The sequence below is a fragment of the Mus musculus genome, chromosome 12 (genome assembly GCF_000001635.26).
Source record: "Mus musculus strain C57BL/6J chromosome 12, GRCm38.p6 C57BL/6J".
NCBI lineage: Eukaryota > Metazoa > Chordata > Mammalia > Rodentia > Muridae > Mus > Mus musculus.
Window position 1 is genome coordinate 80,735,908 of NC_000078.6, and position 26,300 is coordinate 80,762,207.

General features: G+C 49.3%; 1 protein-coding gene across 1 annotated transcript; it reads right to left on the minus strand.

The window, feature by feature from the left end:
- Nucleotides 1–19,539: 19,539 nt before the first annotated feature.
- On the minus strand, nt 19,540–24,808 carry Ccdc177 (coiled-coil domain containing 177). Its single transcript, NM_001008423.2, has 2 exons — nt 24,490–24,808; nt 19,540–23,619 (listed from the first exon to the last, which is right to left on the minus strand). Exon 2 carries the CDS (start codon nt 23,589–23,591, stop codon nt 21,471–21,473), a length of 2,121 nt encoding a protein of 706 aa, NP_001008423.2. The 5' UTR covers nt 23,592–23,619; nt 24,490–24,808; the 3' UTR covers nt 19,540–21,470.
- Between the last annotated feature and the right edge of the window lie 1,492 nt (nt 24,809–26,300).

Sequence of the window (26,300 nt, forward strand, 5' to 3'; positions counted from 1 at the left end):
AACAAAGACCTGCTTGCTATAAGCACCAACTTCTCTGGGAAGGAGGAATGCTGGCTTGGGGACATCCTCGCCAGTGTGCCAGCTCTGTGTGCATTCTTTGTTGACAGTAGCCTGTCAGTTTCAGGAGGTGCCCCCTTTCCAGATGTGGCAACACAGTTTTGGCTTCTTGGCCTCAGGGCAGCTCTCTGGAAAGGTCCTTTCTGCTCCTCTCTTGCTCATTAATGGGACCATCGTTCCAGACTCCCCTGGCCTGCTGCTGACCTGCAGCCTTCCACCACCTGCTCTCGCTTCCTCACCCCATCTAGAGTGGAAACAGTTGGGACGAAAATGCATTTTAACCATTGCCGGGGGGCTGTGGAAGGTAAGACATGCAGAAGGGATGTGATACTCCTCAGAGGATGCTGAAGGGAGTTAACTGAGACTTGGGCTTTTGATCACAGAGCACAATGGCGGAGGCAGAGCAGACCCCAAGAGTCAGCCACAGGAGCTGGGGCTCAGGATTCAGAAGCAGGGTCTGGCTGCCATGAAAATGCTGCTTCTGTTTGCCTCTGTGTCTTTGTGTGATGTCCTTGCTCTCTAACACTGCAGATATCTGGAGTGAAGGCATAGCTATGGGAAGCCCCTGTCTGGCACCCACTGGGAGGAAGGAAGCTTCAGTTTTGAGGTCTTCGGTCCTGGGGAATGAATTGTCCCTGTTCCTCGGGTCCTGTGCTCACTTACCACTTGATTAAATCACTGTTGCGGGTGGGGAGAATGAGCTGCTATAACTGCTCAGGCAATCCGCCAATACTGCTGTGGGTGGGGTATTACCAGAAAATAAAATATGTGCAAAGGATAGGTGCAGAAGGTGTGTGTGTGTGTGTGTGTGTGTGTGTGTGTGTGTGTGTGTGATGTGATCTGCAACCTGCCACGATTGCATCACAAGCTGGGTAATTTGGAGCAGCAGCAGGACCACAGCTTTTCTGGACTGCAGCTGCTGCTTCCTGAAGGCTGGGCCAACCACGGTTGTCATAGCAACAGCCTGCCGGAGGAAGGTCTCAAGAAAAAGACTGGGGTGAGAGTGTTTTGAAGGATATCTGCCTAAGGACACCCGTCTTTCTCTTGCCGAGACAAAGGATGACACCACTCCTTAGGCCATCGCAGCTCTTGAGAAGAGTTGGCAGTGATAGAGTGTTGCGTTTGGCTTTCTTTTCCCGAAGGCTACAGGAGAGCACCCACACTCAGCTTGTGCTCAAGTCTCAGGGGTTAACAAAGATGTGTTCCATACGTAACTGGTCTCACAGGGTGCCAAGAGGAAGAGCACAGAGCCACAGAGCACATGGGTGTGCCAGGCTTGTGTATTATCTCCCCCTAAGGGGCTTTCCTGCCCCTACAAGCTCCTTTAGCTGCTGCCCAAAGCCATCTTGCTAATGAGTGAACCTCCTCACCTTGCTTTCTTGCTGCGATCCCTCAGGACTCCAGATTCCCAGCAGAAGAAAGCTCAGGCAAATGCCGAGCCTGGCCATTTTGGTCACATGATCTCATCTTTTCTGGCCTCTCTGCTTGGCTGTCCACCCTTCTCCTTCACTTACATGCCCTCCTTGATAGCCTGTGTTTCAGGGAAGCTTCTCCCGCTGGATCTTTACAAGCGCTGTGTGTTGACGACATCTTCCTATCTCCCCTGAAGCAATGCTGTGTCTTCTTCAGGCTCAATGTGTGACCTCTCCAGTAGTGGGAGGGACTCTCAGATGAGGAGAATACCAACCACAGCACTCTGCCCTGAGCCATCCCCAAGTCACTTTCCCCTCTGATTGCCTGCAGCCAGGCCCACGTGTGCCCAGCCCCCTGCCCACCCCTGCCAGGCTAGCCTGCTTCCATTTTAGAGATAAGCTCTGGTTTGGAGGGTGAGTTATCTCTTTCATCTAATGAAAGCCCTTGATGTACCAAGTATTTAGACATACAGTGAATCAAGTAAAACTTCTGTCCTAAGGTGGGTGTCTTAATTACTTTTTTATTGCTGTGATAAGACAGTATGCGGTTTATAAAAGAAGACGGTTTATGGTTCCAAAAGGTTCAAGTTCATAATGTCAAAGCAACAGGAACAGTTGAGAGCTTGCCTCTTAATCCACAAGTGGGAAACTGAGAGAGGGGGACTGGATGGTGGAATGGTCTTTTGAAACCTTCAGTGACACTTCTTCGAACAAGGACTCACCTCCTAATTCTTCCCAAATAGTTCCACCAACAAGGACCAAGCATTCAAATCTATGAATCAATTCAGACCATTCTCATTCAAACCAACAATGGGAGTTATGTCTTAGCCCTGTAATCCCAGTACTTGAAAGGCTGAGGATTTCAAGTTCAAAGCCACCCTGGCTCCTTAAACCCTGTTCAGACAAAACAAAACAAACAAACCCCAGAAGCAGCAGCAGTAGCAGTCACAGCAACAAAACCAAAACAAATACCTTATGTTGTGCTTTATAAAAAGATAAAGAGAGAGGGAATATGTTTTGGTGGAGGTGTAGTCAGGTATGGGGGGAGGGGGTGTCTCCAAGGGCTCATGCTGAGCTATCCCTTCCCCCCTGAGGACCAGTCACAGGATGGTATAGTATACAACAGTTTATTCAGGGCATGGGGAGGGGAATGGAGAGGGTAATAGAGCCAGAGAGAGAGAGAAAGAGAGAGAGGGAGAGAGGGAGAGAGAGAGAGAGAAGGAGGAGGAGGAGGAGGAGGAGGAGGAGGAGGAGGAGGAGGAGGAGGAGGAGGAGGCGGCGGCGAATAGAGAAGTAGAGGCCGGGCAAGAGCACATGGAGAGGGAAGGGGAAGGGAATGAGGAGATAGGAGGAAGGGCTGAGAGGACAGCAAGGGAGCAGAAGGCAAGAGCAAGAGAGAGAGGAGGGGGCAATAGTGAGTCCCCGAATACCTGGCCATTGCCAGGTAACTGTGGGGCGGAGCTTAGACAAAATGCTAACACCTTAGGCTTTCATTGAGCTTATCTTCCTGTGGGGGTGGAGGGGGACAGGAGTAAGAAAAAAAAAGTGATTATGTAGTCTATTAAAAGACACAGAAAGCTATGACAAATAGAAAAACGTAGACAGAGTAAGGGCGTCTAGGAGCTCTGGGAAGGGAGGGTGAGCCGTGGCAATAGACTGCAGGCAAGCAGGATCCGCTTTGAGTCGGTCGGCCAGAGCTGCTGTCAAATATCGCTGTCTGGCTGCGTGTACAGCAGAAACCGAGGGCCACAGGTCTGGAGACTGGAGTTTGAACTACCGGTGCCAGTAAGGCAGGTTTTATTCTGGAACCTTTTTCTCACCTTGTAGGTGGCTGACACTTTGCTGGGTGCTCCCATGACCTCCTTTGTTCTTGCAAACCTGAGAGAGATCACCGGGTTCGCTCTCCTAAAGGATGTGAGCCCTAGTGGTCGTAACCTCCCTTCATCTTAGTAGATGATGAAGAGTCATGCCTAAACACTCTCACACTGAGGGATTAGGGCTTAAAGTGATTCGAGGGGACAGGAAATGGACTTGACTCTTTCCCACCTCACGAAGATGTGCCCAACGCTTGTGTCTCAATCTCAGACAGACAAGGCCTTGGGGACCTTCGAGGGAAAAGTAATCATGGGAATGCTCCATGGACTCTCTGGAAAGGGACAGGGTCACTAATGACATTCTAGGCTTCCTGGCCTGGTGAGTGTGGTGGACTGCAGGGGCGGCCTCTGGAAGAACTGTTAATGTGGAAAGGCCGCTTAAACCCACATTGACAAATGTGTAGTGCCGTCTGTGCCCTCCAGGGGGCGCCAGGAGCGCTTTCCCGGGTATTCGCTTGGCTCTCAGCACAGGTAGAGCACAGGTAGTTACTGAGTTACATGGTAATTATTTCACATGCTAACAGTCTGCATTGTGTGAACACAAGAGTCTTGTACCCGTGATGCCCAAAGGATTGATTCACTGTAGCACAAGAAAGGACCATTTTGAGGGGTCAGTCCAAAACCCTGATTCTTTTTTTTTGTTTGTTTGTTTTGTTTTGTTTTGTTTTGAGACAGGGTTTTTCTGTATAGCCCTGGCTGTCCTGGAACTCATTCTGTAGACCAGGCTGTCCTCGAACTCAGAAATCCACCTGTCTCTGCCTCCCAAGTGCTGGGATTAAAGGTGTGCACCACCACCGCACAGCTGGTATTCTTTGTTTATTCCCTATCTTACCTTCCTGCTCCCACTTGCATCTTCTCTTCCTCCCTGCTTCCTCCATCCACTGTCTCCAATCTGAGCAGACGCCACACTGCAGCATGCTATCTACTGTTTCCGTCGGTTAAGAAGCGTCAGAAACGGAATCCTTCCTCCCAGTCAGGAGCACTGCTGAATTATTCATAGGCCTAACATACTGCAATCAGAGTGATTTTTCCCTCAAGGTTATAGCTGTGAGGGATAGGCAAAGGAGTGACGAGTACACCTGGCACCCACAGAGGTAAGCCATGCTGCCTGATACCACAGCCCAGAGGCCCAGTTCCGCTGCAGCTCTGGGACAAGGACAGCATTGAAGAAGCTGGGCTGATTCTCACTGCTTGGCCTTGAGTGGGACCCCTTGAGCTCCCCAGAGTCCCTAGTCTGTGGATTTAGTGGTTTTAACACATGGGCAGACATCTGGGCTTCATCAAACCACTATACCCATGGGGACATGTTCTCCCTTGCCGAACCATTCAGAAGAGCCCTAGGGAACCAGAGACATCTCCCTGCAGAGGGGGTGGTTGCTAGCAGACAATTAGAAGCCAAGGCCATGGGAGGGAGAGAATATCTGTGAAACAGAATGTCTGCAAAAGGGCAAGAGACAGGACAGAACAACAGACTTGGGGAGGATGAGCTAGACACTAAGCTCTGTGGTAAGTACTTTGATGCTTGGTTATTTGGCTTTACATTCTTTCTCCTCTTTACTTGTAGCCTAGAGTTGTCCTATGACAAGGTTCTGGCTAATAGGATGTAAGCAACGGTGGTTTGTCAACCGTCTACCAGACGAAATGGTTGCCCCTGCATATTCATCCTTTCTCCTAGGAAGAGCAGGTGATGCTGGTGAGTTGGAAGGCATCCCTGAAGATCGCAAAGGGAGCTATAAGGGAGCTGAGCCTTGACCAGCCAGAGCTCTTTACCCAGCCTGGAGCACTTGTAGACTCAAGTAAGAGGAAGCACTCCTATTCATCCCAGCCTTCTGGTCTTCCTGCAGGGCTTGGTCTGTGTGACAGCCTTTGACCAAGACTTCCTGAGAATGCTCACCCCATCCTCCAAGGAGTATCCATCACAGTATCCTACAAAGATGCCACCACTGGTCTACAAATCCCACAAGGCTGGGAGCACCGTGAGTCAGGGACTGCAATCCCACCTGCCCTCGTTTCTCGGGATCAAGAACACAGTAGGCACTTTAAAAGATGCAGAATAAGCCAGTAGAAATGCATACAAACTGCCTTCATTTTTTCCTAGAGGAACTAGCACTTTTGCAAGCTCATACATGCAAACACTAAAGAACAACCGCCATTTTCCTCTTCCTTCCTCCCTTGTGTGACCGGTCACAAAAGAGCCTGGGAAGGGGGAGCTCCAGGTTAGGGCTATGGCTCAGTTGGTTGGGTGCTTGCTTAGCACACACAAAGCTCTAGGTTCAGTCCTAGCTCTGCACAAAACAGGCATGGTTGCCTGGATTTCCTGCCCTTGGAATGTAGAAGAAGGAAGATCAAGATCACCCTTTACGACATAGCAAGTTTGAGGATAACCTAGGCTACATATGACCCTGTCTCAAATTAGTATGTTCACTCTGCCCCAGTGGGAAGACAGGTAGGGTCTTGTGAGTAGCAGGAATTCAAATTTCCCTCATTAGATTCAAAACTTAGGCAAAAATCAACTTATTTTGGCAGAAGAGAAGGGGGACTATGTATGTCAAATTTAACTGGAAGAGACACGTGCACACTTAACTTGTTTCTACTGTACAGAACTGTGGGGTCTATTTAAAATCTGGGGCAGTTGTCTGTGGTGGGTTTCTCTGGTTGCTGTAGCAGGAGCTGTATACCCTCCAAGACCAGAGGTGTTAGCAGCTCCAGGCTCTGGTCTCCTGCCAGCCTTTCTTTGAAGACACTACTCAAGACATTGGCCTTGGCAGCCGTTAGTGGCTATGCTTTTTATTATGGCTTCCTTGTCTTGGCCAGATCCTTCCTTGGCATCCTTCTCATGCAGCAAATCTCATTGTAGCTGTGAGGTCAGAAGAGCAGTCTGTCTGCCACACTGTCCAGCAGCCTCTGCTGTAGAGATTCAAAGCAGGGCATGGTCCACATTCCTAAACTGACCTCCAAATGCAGCTGTCACCTCACTGCTCAGGAGGGCTAGGAACCAAGGCAACCCTCTGTGGTAGCCTTTGGATTATGCAGCTTTGACTGTCTTATGTATTAGGACCAGAATCCCACACATTTGTGTCTCTTCTCCTTCTCTTCCTTCTCTTCCTTCTCTTCCTTCTCTTCCTTCTCTTCTCTTCTCTTCTCTTCTCTTCTCTTCTCTTCTCTTCCCTTCCCTTCCCTTCCCTTCCCTTCCCTTCCTCTTCCTCTTCCTCTTCCTCTTCCTCTTCCTCTTCCTCTTCCTCTTCCTCTTCCTCCCCCTCCCCCTCTCCTCTTCTCTCCTCTCTCTTCTTTGTCCCCCTGTCCTTGATTGTTATCTCAGATCTGGTGGAACCCAGGAGGAGGAGAGATAGAAGTCTATCCTTATAGCCCAGTGTCTTTGTTTTCTTAGGCTACAACAGAGTACCCGAGGCTAAGGAGTTAGTGTAGGAAAGGAGGTTATTTAGTTCATGGTTCTGGACAATGGGAATCCCAAGAGCATGGTGCCAGTGAGAGTCTTATGCTGCTTTAAACCCTGGTAGGAAGTAGAAGGAAGTGGGCATGTCCAAAAAGGGCAGACCTACTTCATAACAACCCACTCTTGAGGTAACCAATCCGGTCCTGAGCGAGAGAACTCATTCCTGTTAGCCATACACTAGTTCTCTATGACCTCAGCAACCCTCAATACTGTACCTCGGGGGCGAATATTTCAACATACAAATTCTGGAGAACATAGGGGTATAGTTTGGATCTAGAATGTCCTTCAAGCTCCACATGCTGAAGGCTTGGATGCCAGCTTATGATGCTACTGTGAGGTTTGGAACCCTCAGGAGTTGGGCCCTGGTGGAAGGAAGTTAGAGGGCTGGGAGCACACCTTTGAAGGGGTTCTTGGGAGCCCACCTCTCTTGTCCATTTCTGTGTTTCCATGATGTGAGTGGGTAGCTTTGTTCCAGCAAATGTTCCCTGTGGTTCTCTCTCTCTTTCTTCCTCTCCCTCTCATCCTTCCTTTTTCCCCCCCACCAGGTTCCATGTCGTCCTGGCTGTCCTAGAACTTGAAATGTAGACCTGGCCTAGAACTCACAGAGATCTGCCTGCTTCTGCCTCCCAAGTGTTGGGATTAAAAGCGTGCACCACCACTGGTATGTGGCACTCTCATACAGGCTCCATACAAACAGAGCCAAGTCAGTGAAATGAAACCCGTGGGACAAATTAAATTTCTCCTCATCAATAGATTCCCCTACTCTGGTTCTTTGTTACAGCATTGGAAAGCTGACTAACACACACAATCAAATCATGGCCAGAGGTAAAGCAGGGGGTGTCCTCTTGGGCCACAAATGCCCTCTGCTCAGTCTCATTTATGAACATTAGCTAGTGTTCATGCACGACCACTGTCCACCGTCACCCTCTTCATAACTATCCATGCAATTGAGCCCTCTACCTCATAAATTGGTATGATGAGACTTTAAAACACTCATTATTTGTAATAGATATCTAGAACTATGCACCAAAGTCTTTTTTCTTAATTGGAGAAAACTAATATAATTTATAGTTATTTTATCTTGTCTACAATTTGGGAAGAAAAGTGCCTTCATTCAACTTGTAGAGGTCAATGCATGAGCTCAGTGGAAAATGAATGATGTGTCTCTAATGGACTGTTAGGATCTGTGATCTGCATTTAGCATGGACACCCCAGCCAGCCTCTCAGCATCCACCCCCTTTTAAACATAATGCTAAGAGAAATAGTTCAGCTGTGATTACCTCTTGTGGTGATTTCAATGAGAATGGTACCGCAAGCTCGTACGTTTGAATGCTTAGGCATCAGGGAGAGGTATTATTTGAGGAGGATTAGGAGGTGTGGCCTTGGAGGAAGAAGTGTGTCACTGGGGAGGTGGGCTTTGAGATTTGAAAAGCAAACATCAGACCCAGTCTCTCCCTCCCTTTCTGCCTGTGGATCAAGATGTACTTCTCAGCTACTGCTCCAGCATCTGCCTGCTTACCACCAAGCTCTCTGCCATGATGATAATAAACTGACCTAATGAAATTGTAAGCAAGCACCCAATTAAATGCTTCCTTTTATAAAAGTTGTCATTATCATGGTGTCTCTTCACAGCATTAGAACAGTGACTAAAACATTTCTGTCTCAACCACAGAGATGGAGAGTCCTAGTCCTGTCTAGAAACCCAAGTGGAGAAAGCAGCCACAAAGAGCAGCTGGCACCCATGAGGGCTGTACAGAGATCTGGACCCCTGCCTTTGCAGTGTGGGTTGGGCATGAAAACCTCACTAAAGAGTGATGCTTTGAAGCAGAATGGGTCTTTCTTGTGTGTCTACCTCCTTCTCCAGCTTGCAGATACACTCCAACCTGATTCCCTTGGTGTTCTAACTTGTTAATAATTTTTCTTAGTGAACCCCCAAACCTTTAACCCCCCAAAACCTTATCAACTAGTAGCCTTCAAGATACTTCTCTGTAGATGCTGTGTGTTGAACAGTAATCTCTGCATGCTGACATCCTGTTCTGAGGATTCATGCTGTTATGAAATAGTGGGGGGAGGGAGAAGAGGGACTCTAGCCACTGTGAGATCAGCTGCCACTGGGTGTGCAGAGTGCAGGGGGGCAACATCTGAGACATACCATCTGGACAGCACTTTAGATTTATAAAAAATTTATCCAGGGCTGTGTGAGAGCCTGGTTTAATCCCCAGAAATGTGCATGCATGCGTGCACACACACACACTCATACATACACACACATTCACACACACTCACATACACATACAGACACACTCACATACACATACAGACACACTCGAGTGTGTATGGGCAGGCACACATCTATAATCTCAAGGCACCGGCAACCTGTTTAGAAACCTCTTCTTCTTCTTCTTCTTCTTCTTCTTCTTCTTCTTCTTCTTCTTCTTCTTCTTCTTCTTCTTCTTCTCCTTCTTTCTTCTTTCTTCTTCTTCTTCTTCTTCTTCTTCTTCTTCTTCTTCTTCTTCTTCTTCTTCTTCTTCTTCTTCTTTTAAATATGTTTTCATATACCTCTGGTAATTCTTTAAAAGATGTATTTATTTATTATATGTAGGTACACTGTAGCTGTTTTCAGACACACCAGAAGAGGGCATCAGATCTCATTACAGATGGTTGTGAGCTACCATGTGGTTGCTGGGATTTGAACTCAGAACTTTCAGAAGAGCAGTCAGTGCTCTTAACTGCTGAGCCATCTCTCCAGCCCCTAGAAACCTCTTCTTACTGATCTCTCATTTCCTCTTTTCTTTTTTTCTTTTTCTTTCTCTCTTCCTTCTTTCCTTTTTTCCTTCTTTCCTTCCTTCCTTCCTTCCTTCCTCCCTCCCTCTTTCTTTCTTTCTTTCTTTCTTTCTTTCTTTCTTTCTTTCTTTCTTTTTTTGACAGGGTTTCTCTGTGTAGCCCTGGCTGTCCTGGGACTCTCTCTGTAGACCAAGCTGGCCCTGCCCACCCTGCTCTTTTTGTTTCTCTCTCTCTCTCTCAAAATATTTCTTTTGTTTTAAGTATTTTTGTGAGTGTCTACAAGTATGTATGTGTACCATGTGCATGCCTGGTGCCCAGAGAAACAGAGGAGAGTATTGGATCCCCAGGCACTGGAGTTACAGGGAGTTGTGAGCTGATGTGGGTGTTATGAGCTGAATCCCTGTCTTCTGTGAGAGTAGCAAGCACTCTTAACTGCTGATCCATATCTCCAGCCCATTTCTGCTTTCAACCACACAATAGCTTTCTAAAGGAAAGAGTCTCCATTTCCCTGTGTTCTCTCTCCGACTTCTGGCTTATCTTATTGGACATCCTCACGCCAGTTTTCCTTGCTCTGTTCAATCTCCACTTCACTGTGTTATCCTCCAGACCCACTTGCTCTCAATGCAGAATTTCAGCATTTCCTAGGCCTCTGCATATTGTCTGCCCCAAGGGCCTCTCTTGGCGAGCTCACACTGAGTTGTCATGGAGAAGGTTTAGAAACATGGCAAGCATATTTCTGCCACCTGGAAACAAGTGGGTTTGTAGAAAACCACCATGGAGGGAGAGGAAGAGCTTGTGGATGCCAAGGAAGCCGGCTGTGTGCAGGGATGTGAGCCTGCACTGCTGTGTGCTACTTGACATTCCAGGCAGGCAGCCTCCTGCTAATCATCTCGGTTCCTGCAGGATTCCTGGGGCTTGTCTAAGACAGAAGGGCACAGACTGCATAAAAAGTTTGCAGATTCTAGGGAAATAGGTTTCTGTGCAACCCAATCAGGGGGATCAGGCAAAATGGACTCTAGACACCAACAAAAAAATCTATGCAGCACGCAAACAGCATCCATCACCCAAGCATTCCATGAGGCTGGCAGTGCCAGGTTCTCACGGGACCTGGGTGTTCTACGGCATGACACCCCATGTACTGCTCCACACTGAGTTACTACAGGGATAGCCCATTTGAAGCACCTGATGACTTTCTGCCTGTTGCATTGTAGGCCAGGAACAGCTGAACCTTATTTCTAGGGACTCTTGACACCTTTATTACATCAAGATTAGATAGTAACATTAAATAAAATTAGCAATAGATTTTTCTCTTGCTCGGTAAGTGCAATCGATTGCCCTCTAAGTCATTCCTAAATTCTGGCACTTGGCATGTATGCCAAGCTGATGTACACAGTGGAGATCATGACTCAGAGTTACAGAGCCGGCTGCCTTTACCTCTGGAGGATTTCTCTGCTGCTTGAGCTAATCATGAGATCCATCCCAGTGCCCAGATAGAGAAAAGAATCTCAAAAGATTCCACAGACTTCTTAACTGGTTTGATTATAAGCACAAGAAATTATACATTCTCATTACTCATATTTGTGTGTGTGTGTGTGTGTTTGCATGTGCAAGCAGGTACACTTGTGAGTGTGCATGTGGAAATCAGATAACCCCAGGTGTCATTTTTGGGAGCCGTTTTATCTTTTTTTTGAGACAGGATCTCTCATTAGCTTGGGGCTTGACATTTGGCAAGGCTGGCTGGCCAGCATGCATCAGGGAACTTCCTGTGACCATTCCCAGGGCTGGGATTGCAAGTACATGCCGCCATGCCTGGCTTTCCTACAAAGACTCTGGGGCACTGAGTTCAGGTCCTCATGCTTGCTGCACATTAAGCGATTTACCGATTGAGCTATGTCCCTCCACACTTTTTTTTTTTTTTTTTTTTTTGAGGCAGGATCTTGCTATGTAAAACAGGATGCCCTGGAATTTCTGCACTACCACAAAATGTTCACATACTCCTCTCTCTCTCTCTCTCTCTCTCTCTCTCTCTGTCTCTCTCTCATTTTAAGTGTCTGGGTGCTTTGCCTACATGCAGTGTTCCACCTGCATGTAGTGTCATCAGAGACCAAAAGAGAGCATCAGAACTCCCATGACTGGGCCTGTGGCTGGGGTTACAGAGGGTTAGGGGCTGCCCTATGGGTGCTGAGGATGGAGGCCAGGTCCGCTGGACGAGCAGCCAGTGCTTTTAACCTCTGGGCCATTACTCTAGCCCTCCTTTTCTTTTTTTCCCCCCTTTCTTCCTTTCTCCTTTCTTCCTTCTCCCTAACCTTCCTTTTACTTGTTTTAATAACCTTCCATAGCTAGCCCTTATCTTGCTAGAGAAGTTTTATTCACTTCCTCCTTCTCTCCCTTTACCTGTGGCAACAGAGTCTGACTTCGTAACCCAGGGCTTTGCTACACCCACATTAAGGAGATGAAAACTGCTTCATTCCCCATCCCTTTCTGCTGTGAATCTTAGTCAAGAAGCAGGAAGGGCTTCTTTGGCTAAAGCCACACGTGTTTCAAGTGAGGTGCAGACGAGTTCAGAGGAACCCCCACTTCAGGAAGGAAGCAGGCTTCACATAATAGTGGAAACAAGTGCTTACCTGTGTCTGAAGGAGTAGCTTATCATAGCTGGCAATACTGATGGCACCCAGAAAAAAAACAATGGAATAATGGCAGGCCTCAAAATATTGAGACCAAAGAGGTGGAGTTTCTTTTTATTACTCTAGTACTCTAACCACTTTAATTTTTTTCAATTAATTGATTTGTTTTATCAGTAGGACAAAGTCTTCCAGAAAACCTGGAGATACTTGGAATCTGAGTTCTGGATCCTTGCAGCCAGCCCATACATCACAATGCATGGAGTGTCTGGAGTGGGAATTCCCTACACAGGCACATCTGGCTGCGGAGAGGGTTGCTTCTAGCACTCTAGTGGGTAGATGGATGGATGGATAGATGGTGCCAGCTTCCCTGTGAACTTGAAAATTTTCATCTAGAAGCCCAGAAAATAGAAACCAAGCTCTGGAGAACACAATTCGACAGCCAGAGAAGAGTTACAAAGGAGCACTGAGGTAGAGGATGGTATAAATGTGAAATGTCTCTCAAGTGGTGAAGACTGGGTCCCAGTTGGCGGAGCTAGTCTGGGTGAATGTAGGATCTTTGAGGTGGGGCATAGCTTGAGGAAGTGAGTGGGTTATAAGAACCTTGGCTTTGAAGGTTATGTCTGTCCCTGATCCCTGTTTGGCTTTCTGCTTCCTGTTCACCATGAGGTGAACAGTCGCATCCACGTGCCCCTGTAGCCATAATATTTTGATCCAGCACAATGTCCCAGAGTCAGTAGAGCAAGGACAACAGACAGAAACCTATGAAACTGTACTGAGATGGGTTTTTTTTTTCTCCTCCATTAAGTCGTGACCTGTCACAGAGGCGCAAAAAGTAGCTAATACTAGGAGGCAGGGAGAACATACCAGTGGGAGCTCACCACAGAGGCAAATGGAACATGATCTGGGCTTGTCTTCTACAACAGGGATAGTTCAACTTGAATATGTAATGTGAACCACGTGGGGATCTTGGAGGGAAAAACAAAAGCCAGACTCTGATGTAGAAGGAGCCCAAGTTATTTATGTCTAAGTAACTCCCAAGTGATACCATGTTGTGGTCTGTGGATGTCTTAGGGTAGAAGATGCTGGAGCAGTGCTCTCCAGCAGCAGTGCTCTCCAGCAGTAGTGCTCTCCAGCAGTAGTGCTCCCCAGCAGTAGTGCTCTCCAGCAGTAGTGCTCCCCAGCAGTAGTGCTCTCCAGCAGTAGTGCTCTCCAGCAGTAGTGCTCCCCAGTAACAGTGGATCTCAACCTTCCTAACACTGCAACCCTTTAATACAGTTCCGCATGTTGTGGTGACCCCCCAACCATAAAATGATTTTGTTGCTACTCCATAACTCTAATTTTTCTACTGTTACAAATGTAATGTAAATAGCTGTGTTTTCCAATGATTGTAGGTGACCCCTGTGAAAGAACCATTGAACTCCCCAAAGGGGTCAAGACTGCAGGTTGACAACCATTGCAGTAGAAGTTTCTGTGGTGCTCTAGATTTGTGCTATTGGAAATCACAGCCTCTCCAACACATGGCTGCTGACCACTTGCCATGTATGGAGCTGAATTTTCAGCTTTATTTACATGTAGTTAGCTTAAATTTAAGGAGACCCAGACTCTAATGATTGCTCAGTTGGGAAGGATAGATCTACAGCAGTGGCATCAAGCTTGAGTGTGTGTCAGAATCATCCAGAGGTAGCTGAAACCCAAACTGAGGGTCCTACCCCTTATGTCTGATGCTGGGCTACTGGTCCAGGGACCACCCTTTGAGTACTTCTGCTAGAGAAGGGGCACCACCCCAGATGTGGTAAGGTTTAGCATCAGTAAATCGGCCCCTTGTCTCTTGGCAGAGAGTTTCATTCCACCTCATTGTCAACAGGTTTGCTGATGGGTTACAAAGAGCTGTGATCAGGGCACCCTAAAGAAGCCTTTTTACATTTATAAAATACCATTCCCACTGATTATAGGAAGCAAAAAACCACACTGGATAAATAAGTGTATTGTCCAGCCATGCTAACTGCACAGCATTTGCTGGATAACTGGAAAAACTGCTTAGTGGCTCACTTTTATCACTTATAGACTAATACTGCTTATCTCACTGTGAGGATTAAGTGCTTTAAAATGTGACCCTTGGAGACAGAAAGATGGTTTTGTCGTTAAGAGCACTAGCTGCTCTTCCCGAGAACGCAGGTTTGACTCCCAGCATCAATATGGCAACTCACAACTATCTGCAACTTCAGTACCAGGGAATCCTATACCCTCTTCTGGCCTCTTGGGACAGGGGACCAGGCACACACCTGGAGTGCAGACACACATGCATGCAAACAAAATGTTCACAGACATAAAAATCAAAAGGATAGCAATAAATTTAAATGTCCACCTGCACGGCGTAAGGGCTTCAAATGCATTGGCTATTATCATTCTTGTAATCCCACCTCGAGCTTAGCAAATCTCCCCCCTCTGCTGTGCACTCTGTTCATCCTGTGAGTACTTTGCAAACAAGCAGCTATTCCTGGGAGGAACATTCTGCCTACACTCATATTTTGCTGAGGGCTCAGGAGACTTCTAAGATCCCGTGGGGCTTCCTTCTTAGGATATCCAAGGACAGATGAAAAGTGACAAAGCCGCTTGCTGTGTTCTTCATCTTCACATCCAATGCACAGCCCATCTGCCTTAGCATCTCTGTGGATCAATGTACATCCATAAAGCACAAATTTCAAAATCACTGTCCATGTCAACTTTACTGCCTAACAGGATAGTTTGGTATTTAAAAAACAAACAAACAAACAAAAAAACAAACAAAAACAAAAACAAAAAACCATACCCCCTCCCACCCTCAGCCAACCTGAGAGTAATGCATAGCCCCAGGGGAATCATTATTCCCCTTCCTTTGAGATTTGGGGTCTTGTTACACAGTGATTGATACAGGCAACCCCAGAAGAGATGCCATCCAAATCTGGTACCCCCAACTCTGTGTCTGGCTTAAACTCAACCACTCAAATTCCTTCCCTTACCACCCCCAAGACCAGCCAAAACTGTCCACTAATTGAGCACTGTTTTCCATGGCTTTTAAAGCAAGAACCATTTTAACAACGTCCTGCCAAGTAGGATCTATGTCTCCATTTAACACATAATACAGGCAGGTGGGAGAGTGCTGGATTGGTCTGAATGAGCCAAGACACTTGCTCCTTTGGCAAATCCCTTGCTCTGAAAGTGTGGTAATCATGTGGAGTGGATTTTCACAGCTTTGTGAACGCCATTCATTCTGTCACTCTCAGATGGTCTCAAATGTCAACCGTAGGACACCTAAATTCCATCTCCTACTCAATCTCGCTCACATAAGTGAAGGAACACACTGGGGAGGTAGGGCTTAGTACGACCTGAAATGTCCTAGTCATCCAGGAAGCTCAATAGAAGACCTGGAAAATGCAGATACCACTTAATAGACCAGAGGAATAGTCTTATGATGGAATCCGTTAGCCCACTAGGAGAAGATGGAAGCAACAGCCCCCCACCAAAGAATAGGTTGGTTCCCTGAGAAATAACTTACTGCTCTCTGGGAGAACATGAGAGCCATGAGTTACCTCCTGCTTCAGAACTCCAACTAGGATTGTTAGTGTTGGTGTACCGACTCATGCGCGCTGAATGCAGTAGATGTGATGTGAGTCATCTTTCTGACAGTCTTGTGAATTGTGAAAGATTCAGAGACAAAAAACATGCTATCAGTACTGTGCCAGTGGAGAGGAAGAAAGATACAGCAGCTCAAAGTAACAGATGATTGGAAAATCACATGGGACTGGTATTCCTGCTCATGAGGGGTGTGAGTGCACGTGATGAACGGGAAGGGCTTTTGTCATCTCCAGGCCATGACTGCACACGATGAATTGGGGAGCAATAACTGCAAATAACTGTGCTGTCAGCGATCTTCAGAAGAAGATGTCCTACGTCCCCCTTGCCCTAACAGCCTAGTTCCTCTAACCTGTACTAGCCTTGACCTGTTAGAAGCCAAGCAGCATCAGGGGTAGTTGTGCAGGAGTGGGGGCAAACTGGTGTGTGTGAAGGGCACATTAAGCAGGAGGATGTGCGTGTAGAGAGAATGCCCGAGAGCTCTGAGTTTTGAGCCAATGAGGTGTCCTTCTGTAAAGACACTCATAAGCAGGCCAGGACCAGTTGTAATACAAGTGCTATACCAGACACTCAAAGTCGGGCACCACATAGAACACCTAAGCATTCTAGAACCTAGAGATGTCTGCTGCTGGTCCCCAAGAGCTCCCTTTCCAAGCTGTGTCAACTGGGCAACGATGATGCATGTCTGTAATCCTGGGTCTTGGATGCTTGGTGAGAAGGACAGCAAAATGAGGACTAGCCTGGGCCACACCAAGACTCTTATCTAAAAAGCAAAACCACATTTACCAACACATATTTCTTTATGCTCTTGCCAAGCTTCTCTAAGATATAAAGATACAGCTGTAGTTACACAGTGGGAAAAGGCAAGTCTACCTAGCAACCTGTGGGTAATGTGGGGTTTTATTTGTTTGTTTCTTTGAGGCAGGGTTTCTCTTGTGACCAGGCTGGTCTTGAACTCACAGAGATCCATCTTCTTCAGCCTCCAGAGTGCTGGGATTAAAGGTGTGCACCACCACGCCCGGCTTGGGGGGACTTTTACATTGGAGATATTTCTGAAATGTTGGCTGTCTTAGCACGAACAGCTGAATGATGAAGCAGACACCCCATTTGGTGAACAGGACTCTGTAAGGCCTGAGGCTTGGTCTTCTGGATCCATGATGACTGTTTATGCCTCCTCTCTAAAATGACCTCTAACACCCTGGAAGTGATATTCTCAATCTTTCCATCTCCCATGCCTCATTATTTTAAGGATACAGCATTATAATTTGACCCAATTAATCAGGCCTTTTGTGAAGGAAAAATAGCAGCACTGACTCCACGGTGGCTGATTGGCAGACAGCTTGTCTCTAGGAGACTAAAGTGTCTTGTGGGACAATGAGGGCTACCTGAGAATGTGTATGCCTAGGTGGGAAGGTAGGCAAGCCCAATGGGGCGGAAAAGAGACATGCTTATGACGTTGTAGCACAAATCACCCCTAAGGTCAGTATGGAGGGATTCAATTTCACCAACATCATGAGTAGTATTTGGGGCCAGAAGTTGTGGTGTACTCCTTTAATCCCAGCACTTAGGAGGCAGAGGCAATGGATCCCAGAGTCCTGGTCTACAGTTTGAGTTTCAGGACAGACAGGACTACACAGAGAGACCCTGTCTCAAAAAAAAAAACCAAACAATCAAACAATAGTATTTGTCATGTAGTAATGTGCTTAGTGAAGATTTGTTGACTGAATGGAGGCCTGCATAAACTGTTCTATACCGATTTTCTCTGGTCACCATTCATCCATACTCCCAGCTTCCTCTCTGCCCAATATTTATGTACTTATCTAGGTGAGATTCTATATCATGGGCTACATGGGATTTGATGTTAAATAAGATGTAGTCCCTCTACAGAGCTGCATCTGTCTCAACAGACTGTGTAATGGAGGGAGACTGTTAAAGACTACATAATATCCAGAATTCAGACTATATTTTCATTGTTGTACCTTGGATGTAGTTTGCCTCTCAGACAGTTTATATGCTGGGGTCTTGGTTGCCATGGTGATAGTATTGAGGTGGTGGGACCTTTAAGAGGTGGGGCCTAATGAAAGGTAATTACATTATGGATGTAATGCTAGTCTTGCAGAACTGGGCAGAGTCTTGTGGGAGTGGCTGAGTTCCTTTTAAGGTTGGGTTGACACACAAGTGCCTCTGGCTTCTCCTGTCTCTTGCTTCCCATCTTATGTGTAAAGCCTTCCCCAGGAGCCTCTGAAATGTGATGTCCCCCTGAAGTCCTTATCAGAAGGCAAGCAGATGCTGGCAACATGTTCTTAGACCTCCAGAACTGTCAGCAACAAATCTCTTTTATTTTTAACTTAGCCTTGGGTATTATGTTAGAGCAACATAAAATAGACCAAGACATTCCTGTCTTCACTACCCTGCAGACCTTTTGCCCTTGGCAAATCCTTGTTACCGTTCCATCAAAACCCAGCCTTCGTGCTTCCAAAAGGAAACTTCCATTATCTGTCGAGATGAGTATAGACTCTGGTCCCTGCCACAGCACGATGTTGGACTAGCTTCATCAATAATTTCTTCTGGAATGGTTTTGGCTTGTTTTCTTGGATATCAACTGAATTAAAGCTTTCCCAACCCTTCCCATCCTCTCATATTATTTTACACTCTCTCTTTCTTGAAGTAGCAAATGTTCCAAAAGAGTGAGGCTGTGGCCATTTCGAGGTTGGGGTCTCCTAGATGGCAAGAAATTCCCAGCATGCTCAGTCCTGGACACCTGCTAGAATGCTGTTTGGAGGCAATTTTCCATCCATCATCTCTGCTCTGGCCCAATGTCCTCTTGCTGCATGTCACAGTAAAATAAAACTTCTCCTCTGTGGAAATTTAAATTAAGGGCCCAAAAGAGACTTTAGGCATTCATTATCTTTAGAAAGAAACATGAACATTTCTTTAGAATATACAGGTGATTCTCCTTGCATTTTTGTTTGTTTGTTTGTTTGTTTTGACAGTGTCTTGCTATCTGGTATGGGCTGACTCAATATAATTATCCATCTACTTCAGCATCCTCAGGGTTAGGTATAGAGATGTGAGCCACCATGTCCAACTTCAGTAGAGTATCCTAGTATATGGTCTGGAACTTGAAGGTACCATTTCTTACTGTCACTAGGTCTGAATTCTGTTTTTGTTTTAATAATACTTGGCTATAAGGACTTTTTGGTAAAAATCTATAAACTGCTTGTATCTTTACATAGTGGTTCTCTCAGTGTCTAATTTGTCAACATTCTGGCCTGGGCCTTTACGTCACATGTGACTCTGGATCTGAATGAGCTTCTCAAGACTGTTCCTTCTGCACCAAATCCTGATGGTACATTACACTGTACAGTACGGCGCAGGAGCCATGGAGCTCCGTGTACGGCAACTGCACCTTCAGTTCCAAGGTGACAGAAACAGGAAATATCACCGTCATTCTCGTTTGCACAAACTAGAGCTCAGGAACCATGATCTCAGTTCTACGTCGGTGAGGACTAAGAAAGGTGACCAACCTGAAGTCGCTCAGTAAGGTGGGGAGCAGCCTGGGTAAGAGGCCGGGTGAGATCGCTCGCGTGCTTCCCAGTGCTTGGTTCAGAACACCCGATTGCCTCCTCAAGCAATGCTCATGCTTTGAAGTAAGTACTTTCAAGGGTAGAACTTTCCATGGAGGTTTCAGAAGCAACCCAGGGACCACAAGATCAAAGGACCATAATCACATTAATTTTTTTTTTTTTTTAGTTAAATGCTCCTGTCTTAGAGACAACACCAGTTATCACAGCTCACTGACAAGGAAATTAAGGGAGAACCCACCCACTCAAGAAACAAGCCTCAGTACATAGCTCCTTTCCTGGTACCACATTATCTCACACGTGACACCTAAACACAGCTTTCTTCTACACAAGACTCCCCTTAGCGTGTGATGGGATAGGGTTGAAGAGGGGTGTGGGCAACAGCCAGTCACTTTAGGGATGGTTCTGCCAGCAGAAAAGACACACTAACACGTCTAATGCAGTACGTCTCTACCCTGATTCCTTTCTTTTTGGTAAGTTTTTTTTTTTCTTTTTACTTCCTGACCTTGATGTAATGTAAAAGGAGACGGTTGACTTTCCACCTTCCCTGGTGAAGACAAAGCTGACGGGTGGATCTGAGTGGGGGAAAGAGCGCTCTACCGGTTAAAATTGCTGAGTGATAACTGAACCTTCTGACCAGGGAGCGGCTTGGTATTGCAAGTACCAAGTACCCCTCCCCGCCCCACACACACCTTGGATGCTAAATGACCATTTGTCTGTGATGCACTGCCCTGTCTAATGCCAGCAATCCATGTCACCAGAAACAAACTAGGCTAACAGCTGTCCTCCTGCCTCCCAACTCCAGGTCAAGAAAGGCACAAAGGAGACCAACAAATAACACTGAAGTGATGCTTTGGATCCAAGAGACCTTGAGGTACCAGAAGAGTTGATGGCCCCATCTAGAAGATGGGAAAGGTGAGGCACCAAGAGACTGATTGAATACTTCAGGTATAAGTGAGAGGGTACCAGGAATTTAAAGAGGGAAGACTCCTTTTCCCAGTGCCCCCAAGGAAGAGTGATACCCCTACCAACAATAGCACAGCTCCACACAGGCAATTCTAGCCCTTCAGCCACCACAGGCAAGCAGCCAAGGATCCTAAATTGTCTTCAGAACGCTGAACTAAGTCACAGAGGGGATCCTACACACTCCAGGGCTCGCCCTCCAGACTGCATTCAAGGCTGGAGCTTTAAGCAAGAGTGGCCTGGGCAGGCACAGAAGGTAGCTCTACTTCGTAAGGCAGCGGCTTCTGTCTGCAGGAGCTGGCCCCACACAGGGAAGTGGGCATCAGACACTGCCTCCACTTACGTATTCACCTTCCATGGAAGCCTCATGGGGTGGAACACTGCTGCCTAAGGAAACCATCACCTCCAGGGGTCTGGAGGTTGGAGGGCTTCCATTAAAGCTAAGCAGCCTCACCGATCCAGCCCCTTCCCTACACCACTTGGGAGAATAAGGGATTATTATCTGTAGATGATTGTCTAACTAGAAAGCCAAGGGACTCAACTGAAAATATTTTGGGAACAGGATAATTTGTTCACGTGTCCAATTCACAGTCTAGCGATAGCTTTTGTAGTCGCTTGTGCATGAACTAACATCTTAGACGAGCTGTGCTTTCTTGGGAAACTTTCAAGTCCTGTGCAACTTGTATTTTCAAAGATAGAGAGGTAAGTCTGGGAGATATTCCCTCCGCTGCTGCTACTTAAATCGTCTTGAACACAATTGTTAGAAAGATGCCCAAGGCAGCTGTGGCAGAGAGCCCCACGTTGGCCTCTGTGCTCTCTCCTACAGGGACCTTCCTCCTCCCAGCTACTTTCTATTCCAACCCAAAGACACCAGTGGATGTGGGTAGATTGTGCCATGTCGTTTCCAAATGGAGTAAGTCTGTAAAACAATGGTGACAGATGGAAAAATACCATGTCTGCCTTCTCAGTGCCTCATTAATGGTTCATTAGTCTGGAGAGTTCATAGTGTGGCAACTGGACTGGAGAAGCCTGGAGTTTGGTCAAGGTGACTAAGAGAGAGGCCACACCTGGCCATATCCAGCAGCACGGTCTGTCCAGGGCGGCTGTCATTTGCGGTCCAGGCTGGCATGTAGCTGGGCCTCTCGCACCATGCGGTCAAAAGAGCGCGTGTTGGTCTCCTCCCGCACCTTCTCCCGCACATGGAAGGAGGCCCGGGCCGTGGAGCGAGCGCTCTCCAGCGCGCTTCGCCGTTCTCGAGAGAGCTGCTCACTGCGCTCCAGCTTGCGCCCAATGGCCTGCAGCAGCTCGCGGCGGCGGCAGTCTTCGTCTCTCTCTACCTTCTCCTTGTTGGCACGCTGGGCCCTCTCCTTTTCCAGGCGGGTCTGAACCACGCGCCGGGCCTTCTGCTGCACAGCCTCTTCGGCCACCTGCGCCGCGTGCTGCAGCCGTCGTTCTCCCGCCCGCGCCAGCGCCTCCAAGTGCGCCTGATGCTCCCGCTCTTTGCGCTCGGCCGCTTCCTTCGCCCGCCGACCCTGGAGCTCCTCTCTCCGCGCGCGCTCCCGCAGCTCCCGGGCGCGCTGTTCCTGCAGCTGCTCGTAGTTCTCTTGCGCGCGGCCCAAGCTGGCCTCCAGGGAGCTCCGCAGGCCCTCCCGCTCCTCCTGCTGCTGCCGGACTCGGCCTCTAAGCAGCGCCTCGTGGCGCGCCCGCTCGGCCCGGCTCAGCTCGCGCTTCTCGCGCTGCAGTTGGCCCTCTTGCCGCTCTCGGGCGCGCGCCGCCCGCTGGGCGCGCTCCCGGCGGACCAGCTCCGCGCGCTCCCGCCCCTCTTGCCGGCCCTCCTCCCTCTGCTTCAGGTTCTGCTCCTGCTGCAGCTTGCGCAGCCGGTCGTCCCGCGCGGCGCGTTCCACCCGCTCCCGCCGCAGCAGTCCCTGACGCTCCGCCAGCTCCCGCCGCCGCTCCTCGCTGCGCTCGCACTGCTGCTGCCGCCTCCGCGCGGCCTCGCGCTCCTCCCGGCCCCGGCGACCGCGCCGCTCCTCCACCTGCGCCGCCCAGGCCCGCCGGCCCCGCTCCAGCGCGCGCTGCTTCTCTCGCTCCTCGCGCTCCCGCCGCTGTTCGGCGCGCACGCGCTGCTGCTCCCACTGGCCGTGGGCCGCGGCGCGCTGCTCCAGCAACAGGCGCTCTTCCTGGTGCCGGGCCAGCATGAGGGCGGCGATCTTGCGGTCGCGCTCGGGTACCCCGCGCAGGCCTCGCTCGGCGCGCACTTGGCGGACGATGCGCTCCACATGCTGGGCTGTCTGCGGCGAGTGGCTCAGGTCTCCGAGGCTGAAGCTGCGGGCCGTGAGCGGAACCAGAGCAAGGGCCGAAGGGCGGCCCAGTGGGTTAGGTGCAGACGACGCCGAGCCCGCGGGGCAGCTGTTCCTGGCGGAAGCTCGAGGTGGCCAGCGAAGCTCCCGAAGGCTCTCCCCGCTGTAGGACGACGACGAGGCCCCGGACTCGGAGCTCAGGGCACCGTCCCTCCGGCGGGAGAGCGAGTCCAGCGAGTGGCTCTTTCTACCTGTCCGAGAACCGGCGGGCGGAGGCCGGCTCCTGGCGGGGGGACTGGGAGAAGTCCTTCGAGCAACTCGCGAGGCGGGCGAGGCCGGGAGGCTGCTGCTGCTGCTGCAGCTGCTGCTGCTGCCCCCGCTCAGGGCCGAGGCTGAGGCTGAGGCTGAGGCCGAGGCCGGGGCTGCCGCCGGACCCTTCGGTGTGAACAGGCGCCGCTTCTCCTCGCGCATGATGCGCTCGCGCTCGGCGCGGCACTGCTGCAGTTTGGCCAGGCGCTCCGCCTCGTAGGCCTCGTACAGGCCGGTGGCCACGCGCATGGAGCGGCCCGGGGCCTCGCGCACCAGGTCGGCCAGGGCCCGAGGCAGCAGCTCCACGGGCTTGACCGCGCATCGGGCGCAGGCCTCCAGAGAGCGGGGGCTGGTCAGGACGTAGCGGCTGCCCTCTGCCTCGGGGCAGGCGAAATTGAAGAGATCGAGGTGCAGCAACGGAGACTGCTCCCGACGTCCACCTTCTGCCCCGCAGGGGACTTCAGCCTTACGGGGCGCCGCCGCGGAGGCGGAGGCCGAGGAGGCAGCCGGCTGCTGGGCTCCCTGGGCATCGGGGGGCTCGGACGCTGTGGCCTCATCCCCTTCAGAGCCACCGGGCTCCGCTCCCTCTTTCTCCTCTTCTGGCACCGGGTCCACCATAGCTGAACCTCGTTCTTTGTTGGAGTCCCTGAGATGACAGAGGGGCGGGGGGACATAGAGGATCTGTGAGCTGTTCCTCCCTCCTCAGCCATATTTACCCCTCCCAACTTAATCCGATTTCAGATTAGGCTCAGGGGCCTGATGGAACGTAAATCCTAAAACTGATGCCCCAAAAACTCAGGCTGGGCAGTTGCGGTGGGGGGACGCTGGGCCTTAGACAGCAGCCTCAGTCTCCCTCAGACCTAGAATGCAGGGCCTTTCAGGAGACCACATTGGCGTGAGGCCCACTAGCTGCATCCCCTTCCTGCAAAGATTGAAGTGCAAGGAAGGCTGCAGCCAGCGAGGGAGGCGCTGGAGGATTCCCCGGAGGATTAGCTATTTGTTTGTAGCTTAGGCGGGCTGCTGGGATGCAGCTTTGCAAGAACACAAAAGGGGAAGGGGCCTGTGCATGCCAAAGTGCATTGCTGCGAGGGCCCCAGTTGCCTAGGAAGAAGTTTATGGTTGATTTCTCTCTACCAAAAGGACCCGGAGCGCAGGGCCCCCGGGAGATGGAAGGGCTGAAAAGAGTCTCCAAAGGCTTCTCCGAGTGGAGTGATGGATTCTTTCTCCAGCCTCTCCAGCGGGGCTTGCTGGGAGCTCTCTGCCTTCCTCTTCCTCCAGCCCCCACCCGGTGTTTGCTCAAGATGCACAAGGCACCTGAATCCTCCCAGATGCACCCGATCTCCAAGGCCGAATGTGTAGTTAAAGGTACCATCAACCCCAGTATGGTGGACTCAGACATCAGCCGCTGATGCTCACCAGTTTCCGCACCGCATCTCAGGGGAGTGGGCTCTTAGAGCGCCGTAAACCCTGCCGCTCCATTCTGGGAGCTGCTAGGTCTCCGAGCGGGTTCACTTACCCCAGGTCCGGGCTCCGGCCCCCTTGCCGAGGGCTTTTGTTCGCCTCTCGCTGCTCTCCCCGGCGCCTCTTCAGTCCCTGCGCCGGCGGGGTCGGGTTACTGCCGGCTGCAGCAGCCAGCGTCTCTCCATGGGAGACTACGAACTGGGAGCACACATCCCAGACGCTACCTACCCGGGGGAGGGGGAGTGCGACAAAGTCTCCCTAAAATAACGTAGCTCTGCTCCCTTGCTCACAACTGATTCTTAAAAAAGGAAGCTGGGTTCTTCCCTCGCCTCTGCATCCATCTCCACCTCTACCGCCAAGGTACCGCAGGTCTCTCGCTGCTCCTGGCGCCTCCTGGTGGCCACTTAAGGGTATTCATTTCTTTGCTTAGAGGACGACAAAGCAATTAAAAATACAGTAACTACACATGTATGCATATAAATGAATGCATGCATACATACGTAATACAGAGAGATGTGGACATAGCAGTTATCACCAGAAATCTAGTCTTTGGGCACCTTAGGCGGGTACAATGAAGGAATCAGTATATTTCTCAAAGGGATCTTAAGCAGACCAACAAGTCAGCAAGTAATTGGGTAGAAAGAGGGCACCTGGTCCAAATAGTGATTTTTATTTATTTAAGGAAAGCTAAGATGGGAGAACGAATGAGAACAAAGAATGATGCCACATTATGAAATTGCCATTACCTTGTTTGCTCACCTAAATAACTAAAAACAGTCGACAAAAACACACGGGTTCAGGCGGCAGAACACAAGTGACCAGCGGATGCTGCTTCCGAGTCGCTAGTTTCATACGATGAGACTGATCCTGATCGATGCCATGTAATGAGTGCTTTTTGATGACACCTCATCCTACCCTTCCATCGTGAGTGGTAGTGGCCAAAGACATCCCAGATTAGAATCCTCCAAGGAATGGGGGGGGGGGGGAGGTGTAGCATTAGAGAGTGTGGTGAACTATGATGCTAAAGAATCCGAAGGGCTGGTTGGTGGTGATGCCCGCCTTTGATCCCAGCACTCAGGAGGCAGAGGCAGGTGGAGCTCTGTGAGTTCAAGACCAGCCTGAGCTACAGAGTTCCAGGACAGCCAGGGCTACACAGAGAAACTAAACAAGCAAACAAAGGAAACCATGAGGGGAAAGTAAAGTTTTTGTTTTGTTTTGTTTTGTTTTGTTTTGTTTTGTTTTGGAAAGGGAAGGTTTTGAACAAGGAAATAATGCCGCAGATAGACTTTTTAGGAACATAACTCTAGCAACAACAGGGCAAGGCCCAAGAGACTAAGGAAGCAGTTGGGGAGGCACTGCAGGTACCCAGCACAGGGAATGTTGGAACCAGAAAGGGAGCGGTGGTAGGAAAGGAGGAAGGTGGGGGTTTGTAAATACAGTGGAAGGAACCACACTCAAAGCTTGGCTCTAGTGTGTGAAGTGAGGGATCAAGGATGGCTGCCTGGAGCAGTGGGATGCTGAGACAGACAGACAGACAGACAGACAGACAGACAGACACGGAAAGCGTGGATCCAGGAGGGAAGATTAGCTGGTATGGAATGCCAGTTATGGGCAGTTGCCCCTCTCCGTCATTAGAGTAGGACCATCCAACAGGTGGCTGGTTAAGTCATACTAGAGGTCTGGACTGGAACTAGATCGAGGATGTCACCATCTATGTAAGGTCCCTGTGATGGCTAGTTTTCTGTCCACTTGACACATGCTAGAGTCATTTAAGAAGAGGTGACCTCAACTGAGAAAATGCACCCCCAGACTACTCTGAAGGCAAGACTTGCATTTTCTTAATTAGCGATTGATGAGGGGGTGCCT

What these genes read in the sequence shown, in the direction of transcription:
- Ccdc177 (NM_001008423.2), bottom strand. Translation starts at nt 23,591, where the DNA reads ATGGTGGACCCGGTGCCAGAAGAGGAGAAAGAGGGAGCGGAGCCCGGT.